The sequence below is a fragment of the Manihot esculenta genome, chromosome 7, assembly GCF_001659605.2.
Source record: "Manihot esculenta cultivar AM560-2 chromosome 7, M.esculenta_v8, whole genome shotgun sequence".
Classification (NCBI taxonomy): domain Eukaryota; kingdom Viridiplantae; phylum Streptophyta; class Magnoliopsida; order Malpighiales; family Euphorbiaceae; genus Manihot; species Manihot esculenta.
Window position 1 is genome coordinate 4,291,233 of NC_035167.2, and position 8,116 is coordinate 4,299,348.

General features: G+C 30.8%; 1 protein-coding gene across 1 annotated transcript; it reads right to left on the reverse strand.

Moving 5' to 3' along the window:
* Positions 1 to 7,021: 7,021 nt before the first annotated feature.
* On the reverse strand, positions 7,022 to 7,357 carry LOC110619615 (protein PELPK1). Its single transcript, XM_021763128.1, has one exon. The coding sequence runs from the start codon at positions 7,355 to 7,357 to the stop codon at positions 7,022 to 7,024; it is 336 nt and encodes a 111-aa protein (XP_021618820.1).
* Between the last annotated feature and the right edge of the window lie 759 nt (positions 7,358 to 8,116).

Below are 8,116 nucleotides of genomic sequence, written 5' to 3' on the forward strand. Positions count from 1 at the left end.
AAGCAGAATGAATGCATGAATGATGAAAATTTTTTTTATAATATATTGAAGAAAAAGAGTTTTATTGTAATAGAGAGGTTGAGGTTAGGGGTGAGCATTCGGTCGGTTCGGTTCAAAACCGAACTGAACTGAATAAACCGAAAACCGAAATTTGAGTGTTTATGAAAACCGAACCGAACCGATTTTGGTCAAAAACCGAATCGAACCGAACCGGTCTGATTCGGTTCGGTTCAGTTTGATCGGTTTCGATTTTTAATAATTTTTTTTATTTTTTACACTTTATTTTTAATATTTTAAAATTTAATTAAAATATTTTAATTTTAATATGATTTAATTTCTATATATTATTGAAAAAATATATTATTATTACTAATCGGTTCGGTTCGGTTTTTTCGGTTTTTTTCTGATCAAAACCGAACCGAATCGAAATAACCAAAATTTTTGAAATTGAAAATCGAACCGAACCGAAATATATAAAAAACCGAACCAAATTTTCAAATCGATTCGGTTCGGTCGGTTTTTTCGGTTTGAACCGAATACTGCTCACCCCTAGTTGAGGTAATACTCGCTCAACTTTTATTTTTGAGAAGAATGTGCTTTATACTATTACATCAACCATTTTGAAAAGATACACGTCATAGTATACTACTATTGTTACAGTAGAAAATATGTGAATTAGGAGAGAGAGAGAAAAATTCCCCTGTTATTTTTGTATAGCTGGCACATAGATGGAAATAAGCCTTCTAGAATATCTGTTGGACTTGATTTTCTAAAATAGTCATCTAACCCGATCATTTGAAATAGTCGTCCGACCTAGTCTACTAGGATGGTTATCCCATCTGAGAAGTCGTCCGACCTGATCTATTGGAGCGGTTGTCTGATTTGAGAAGTCGTTTGACCTGGTCTATTGGAGTGGTCGTCCAACTTGGCATGGTCATTCATCCTAAAAAATCATCCAACTTGATCTAATGGAGTGATCATCCGATCTTGATCTTTCAAAAAAATCGTCCGATCATTGTCCGACTTGCATCGTTTACTATCTGTTAAGTACTATCATATATAATTAGGAAAACTTAAAAATTATTAATAAAAATGTATTTAGAAATTATTTTAGAAAAATAAATGATATTGCAGAGACCGAAAGATGATGACGTGGTCGGGGTAGAGCTGAGCTGCGATGTTGCAATTAGCTAAACCTATAAGGAAGAGAATGTAAGGTGGTGGATGCTCATGGCAGCCACTTCTCCGATACTCAAGTCAGTAAACTAGAGAAGATGGTGAATGAAGAATTTGAAAGTGTTTGTGTGGGAGGATAGCATACTTTAATTTTTGGGATCGTTCTTTCTATATATACTGTAAGAATATGGAGATAAATATAGTATTTTCTAATAATCCAATGACGATGTGAGCGGCTCGCTGGTAAGAGATTTTTACCGGCTAATTGGTCGGAAATCCCATAATTGCAAGTACAAAGGGAACATGCTGGATCATAGCCATTAACGGTAACTTTCTCATGAAAACTCGCTCAGACATTGAGGGGCGAGTCTGTCCGACTCGAGGCTGCCCTATCCTGAGACTGAATATTTTTTCCTAACTCCGGACATAATGGTCGTCCGAGTCTTTTTGAGGGTCAAGCATCTGAGTATTTTTGAAGAGCTGAGCATCCGAGTTTTTTTTTTCTACGGGTGAAACCGTTTATCAACTTATCAAACTATTATCATGCGATCCTATTTTATAATAACAGTTCACGACTTATTTTAAAAAATTATCATATAACATCAATAAAATTTATATTATCCATTTAGAGATTTACTTGTTGAAAAATCTTTATCAATACTACTGTGCTATTGAAGTGGCGCTTATTGTTATCTATGTTAATGAGTAACAAGATAGAATTGAAATTTTATTTTTTTCAATATCCTATAAAAAAGAATTGTGCTATTGTGCACTCTGCTGACTATTTTCAATGCGGTCCTTCTCACTCTGTTTTCATATATCTTTATCCTACTAACATCTACTGATCACTTATTATAAAAAAATATGGTAAATAAATTATATTATTTTATTTTTCTGACAAAAATTAAAATTTAACCTGCACAATGTTTCCATTTATTGAAAATAAAAAAAACTCTAATACCATATTGAAAAATAAAAAGAAGCTATAATACCACCATTGAAATAAAAATAAAAAATTTGATAACAACTTTAATTTAGAGAAAAAAATAAATATTTAAAACTAAAATTAAATATTTAAAAGCAGAAAATATATATTTAAAATCAAACAAAAACAATTCAAACAATAGAGTATAGAAAATATCAAATTTGCAGCACCAAAGGCAAAAAAATCAGAAGCTGAAATCTTACTTCAAGAAACACATTATCAAAGTTTTAAAGTAACTCAATAAAAGAAAAGAAAAGATAAAAAAGAAAATAATTTTAAATTTCATTAATAAAAACAGAGTAATGTAAATTTTTTCTTTTTAAACTTCGAATATACTTTTATAGAAAATACACACTTCTACCTCTCATCTTGACGGTTCTTGTAATATTATTAATACTGTTAATCACCAGTTCCTAGACCAATATGAAAGTCGCAAGAGTTATTGTAATATTATTAATACTGTTAATCACCTTAATTATTGATTTTTTAAATAACTAACAATTTCTTTTTCCCACATAAATATTAACAAATTCAAAGCTTTATTTTCTTTATTGAGGATACTTCTTGGTGTTATTATGCGCTTTTTTTTTCTTGTTAATTTGCAATAATAATAATTAATATTATTATAAAAAATATATATAATAAAATTATAGTTATAGAAAATTTATGAAAAAAAATATTGGATTATGATATTAAAAAATATATATGTATATAATTAAGAATTCAGATTTAGAATATCATAATATTATATTTTTTCTTTTTAATTATTTTATGAAATTTATATATTATAAATCAATGGGAAACAGGAGAAATTAAATATTTAGAAAAAAAAAAAAGAAAAGAAAAGTAAGACATGCTTAATTATATGTGAAAAAAAATAGATAGAAAAAAACTATTCATTAACACACACAAAATATGAAGCGACAACTCCCCATTCCCAAGAGATGCAACTAAAGATACATGGACATGATCTTCAATACTACGCAAAACAATGGTGAGATTCATACAATCCAAGCTTCACGAACATGATATGAAGATTTTTAGTTTCCAGCTGGTGGTGGGGAAAGGAGTGGGATTGAGGGAATTGTAGTCGGGATATTGGGGATTGAGGGGATGCTTGGCATTGGAGGCAGGGTGACCTTTGGGAAAGCAGGCATGGTGGGCAAGCTCGGAAGTGGAGGCAAAGTGGGGTTGGGCAGGGAAGGTTGAGTTGTTGGCAATGACGGCTGTGGGAGAGTTGGAATGGCAGGGATTGGTGGCACTGCAAGCTTTGGCAAATTTGGCACAGAAGGCAAAGGTGGCAATTGCAGAAGATTGCGAGCTGCTAAGCTAACATCCATGCTTAAAAGTGACAAAGAGACAAAGAAAGCAAGGATGAAGCAGTTGAAAGAGGCCATGGTTAAGAAGATGTTGCTGTAGTACAAAAGGTATGTAATTTGTTGTGGATTTGGATGAAAAATAAGCTCCTATGAGTGGGCTTATATAGCTCAGGAATTATTCAAGATGGTCATTAATGGAGGTGTTAAAGCAAGGACCATAACTGGTTAGGCAGTTCACCATCTCCTGAGTGTTCTACTGATAGGGTAGTTGTGGGATGAAAACATATGATTATCTGTCGAAGTCATATCATGATGAACAAAGTATTGGGTAGTTGATACTTCTGTGATCTAATTGGTGGGTTATCTAACACAGAGTTCTGGAACAATGTAGGCCTATTTCATCAATCTTGCACTCTTTATCTTTATACCAAATTAATTGGATCTTCAACGATCAATCCGCAGGACTCCTGAAGTACAAAGAGAATGCGCTAAAAAGTGATATTAATCGAAAACTAAAGATAATTGAAACAAATTTGTTAAATAATAATTAGAACGATATAACTTAATTAAACAAATCAATTCGTTCTATAATATTATGAATTTAAAAATAGTGGAATATATATGTGATATCTTTCGTGATTTTAATTAATTTTTTAAATTCTTATAATCTATTTTAAACAACCAAATACATATTACGTACTTGAAGGATTTCCAAGAGGATGATTAGATATTATTGACTAGCAATGTGACAAAAAACTATTTGGTGATTTAGCTTGGTGGCATGGTTGCTCCATTTCTCTATCTGCATATTTTGACCTTCTTGCATTTGAAAATGTTCTGATTTCAATATCTGGCCAACTACAACTACATTTGCCAACTTCTAATTGGAAGTTAAGCTAAACATAAACACTAACTTGCAGAGTTTCACAGTTTTCCACAACTACATCACCTACCAAAGCCCTACAGCTCATAAACTTGCTATATAATCCCAAAACCTGACCTTGCTTTCCTCATTCTACACATACCATAGATCTTTGATCTCCTTTAAGATCTATACATCAACACAATGGCTTCTTTCAAGTGCATGATTTTTGCTGCATTAGTCATAGCTTTGTCATTTGATGTAGGGTTAGGTGCTCGTCATCTTCAGCAACTGCCACCTTTACCAAAGCCTACAATCCCACCATTGCCTAGTATCCCAACTCTCCCACAGCCCACATTGCCTACAAACCCATCTCTGCCTAAGCCTACACTGCCTCCACTTCCAAGCTTGCCTACTCTTCCTAAGCTTGCTTTGCCTCCATTGCCCAGCATCCCCACTCTCCCAACTACAATTCCTTCAATCCCATTCCTTTCTCCACCACCTGGTAACTAAATCATTCATATTTTCTTTGGACGTTCAGTTCACTTTGTGGGAGGAGTTTGGAAACTTGGACTATATATTTTTATACATGCATATTGGGAAGATTGGTACTACTTCCCTTCGTTACTTTTCTTCATAGTCTCTGATAGCTTGCTTTTCATTTAGTTTTTGGGTTTGAGCATCATTGCTGCTTGTTATGACATATGATTGTAATATAATTTGAGATTTTCATCATTATTACTATATTTTTTGTATTTTATGTTGGTTTAAATAAAAAAATTTTATCTATATCACGGAATTTAGCACACAAATCAATAAACAATATTTTTATATTAAATTTTCTTAACTAGGTTTTCGATCGATTGAGTGTATAAATTCAGATATTGATGAAAAAAAATACTCTTCAAGCTTAAATATGATCATGCTAGACTATTTGTAATAATTTTTTTTACAATCAAATATATATTTGCACTTCTTATTTTACCAAAAAAAAAAATTTTTCATCATCTTAAAATTTAAAAATGTTTCATGATACCCTTGAACTATTCAACTGTAAGTATGATACCTTGCAATATTAGTAAAAGATAGTGTCAACGACAAATATACTAACATCTATCCATAAGTGTCTGTTTGCCATCCCAAATTCACCAATTAATTAATAATCAATAACATATTAGTATTAATCATACACAATATAAAACTTCTAAACTTAAAACTAATTCTATATTTTCAACAATATGGAATAATTATATTTTCTGAATTCAAATTAATATAAAAATACTTTAAAAAATTTATATTACTAGTTATTTGGTGATGCGGAACCCAGAATCAACACATGATTAAAAATTCCGTCACACAACTTGACAACATATGATCAAAAATTTTGTCATACAACTTGATAAAAACAAGATAAAGATATATTTCAAAAGGTTGTTTTATTATACCTCTAACCAACGAATGCGATTTGATTCATATTAGAACACTACAAAACTAAACTTTAAGTTGCTAATTAATGGAAAAGAACCAAATAATGTTTATAAAATCATTTTTATTCATTGGTTAATTGTGACTGCCATCTTAAAAGTGTTTTTGTATCATTCAAACCTCTAATTCTACTGTAGAAATGTGTAATTAATATCTAATCAAATAGTCAAATCTAAATTATATTAAAGATTATTTTCCTAAATTATATTGAAAAATCTGTAATTGTTTAATTGAATTAATAACAAGTAGCAATTCACATATTAGTTTATATTACGAAATTAGTAAAATTAATTTAAATAAATCACGTATTTTTATTGATCAAGTTTGGATTCTTCTCTCTTAATACAGTTGACTAATTAAATCTATACGCATATTAGGGTTGTTAGTTAACTAGGAATTAATTTAAGTGCAAAACGGATTAATTTATAATTGGTGGGATTTACGTGTTTGACCACTGTAATCAAACTGTAATCAAACAATAAATTATAACGTGAATTATTTTTTTAACCGATAACCAACTACAAAACACATTGATTATTTTCGGTTGAAATTTTTAATTAATTATTTATTTCTCGATTTTCAATCGCATTATTTATTATTTCTCTTAAAAACTTTTTTGTTTATTTTTTGTATTAAAATACTCTTTTATTTCAATTCGTTATCTCAACTGAACAGAATTAAAATATCGGTGGGATCGATACTCACTAACCTATTTATAAGTTCTTATCAATCAAAAATTTTAAATTGACAGATTTAACACCCGTCATATATATATATTTGTTATCTCTAAAATTATAAAATATATATTATAAATTTAAAAGATATTTTAAAAAAAAAAATGAATACAACAGTTAAGAAAAGCTGGAAATCCATCAACTAAGAAAAAGGAGCAGAGGAACAGTTCATAGCAATAAAATTTCTATTAATTATAAAAAGCAGAAAATAAGCACTCCAGTGCAAAATCCTCTCAGATGCAACACTCTAATTAGTAGAAAATACAAACTTCAACAGAACTAATACTCAAGAAGTTGAAAAAACTTATATATATATATATATATATATATATATATAGTACATAAACCAGACACTCAAGAAGCAACCCTTTGAAATCTGATAACGTATGCCACACTGGAATGGGGATACTATACCAGAAAATGAAATACGTACTGAAACATAAATGGCGTGGCGATTAATTTAAGGAGTATTAGTTGTCTCAGGTGGTGTGATGTCCTTGGGAAGAGTTGGTATGGTAGGCAATGTGGGCTTGGGGAGCACATCAGGAAGATGAGGAAAAGGTGGCAGTTCAGGCTTTGGCAATTCAGGAAACTCAGGTTTTGGGAGATTGGGAATTTCAGGAAATGGTGGAAGCTCAACCTTTGGAAGTGGTGGCAGCTCAGGCTTAGGAAGCTCAGGTACCTCAGGCAATGATGTCTCCAGGATATGACGTGCCTCTACCCTGACTGTGTTGCAGTTCGTCAGGCAAATCAGCAACATTGGAAACATGAGCAATGAGACATCAATTTTGGCCATAACTTGGAGCAGAGACAAGGATGTAAAGCACCTGCAGAAACTGCTAAAGTTGAGAGCTGTCTTGTTTCTTGAATGTGTTAATTTGCAATTGTGATGGGCTTTTATAGAGATATGGGAAGTGAAGAATTGGGAAGTTTCTAGTTTGAGCAGGCAGGAAAGGCCTGTCTGCTGCAGGTAGTTCAACTTCTCACCTGTTAAACTTCCATTTTGGATTATAAAAACTTATCTATTTTGACTTGTTCTTATTTTCTCTCTCTTTCTACGTGGAGATTTGTTGGCTGTTTTCCTGTTTGATGCAACCAAATGAAGCATTTGACATGTTCTTTAGTTTAACTAAACAAGAGAAAAGATTATATTCCAAGCTAAAAATCTTACAGATATGGAAGCTAGGCTAGTCATCAGACAGCAGAAGTCAATACGGACACAAAACGTACCTATCTTAGCTAGGGTAACCTGATAGGTCTTTAATTCTTGGGAAAATATTAAAAAAAATACTCTAAAATTTCTAACGTTTGTAATTTTATTTATGACAAAAATAATATCTCTTAATCTTGTATGTTGGAAAATATCATTTAATGTCTGAATGTTATCGACTAAAATATAATTATTAATTGAAAAATATAAAAAATAATATTGTATGGTTGGAAAATATCATTAATTTTTGAATATTATCAAATAAAATATAATTATTAATTAAAAAATATAAAAAAATATAATGTAATTTAACTAATTTTCATTTTAAAATTTATTGTTTAATTT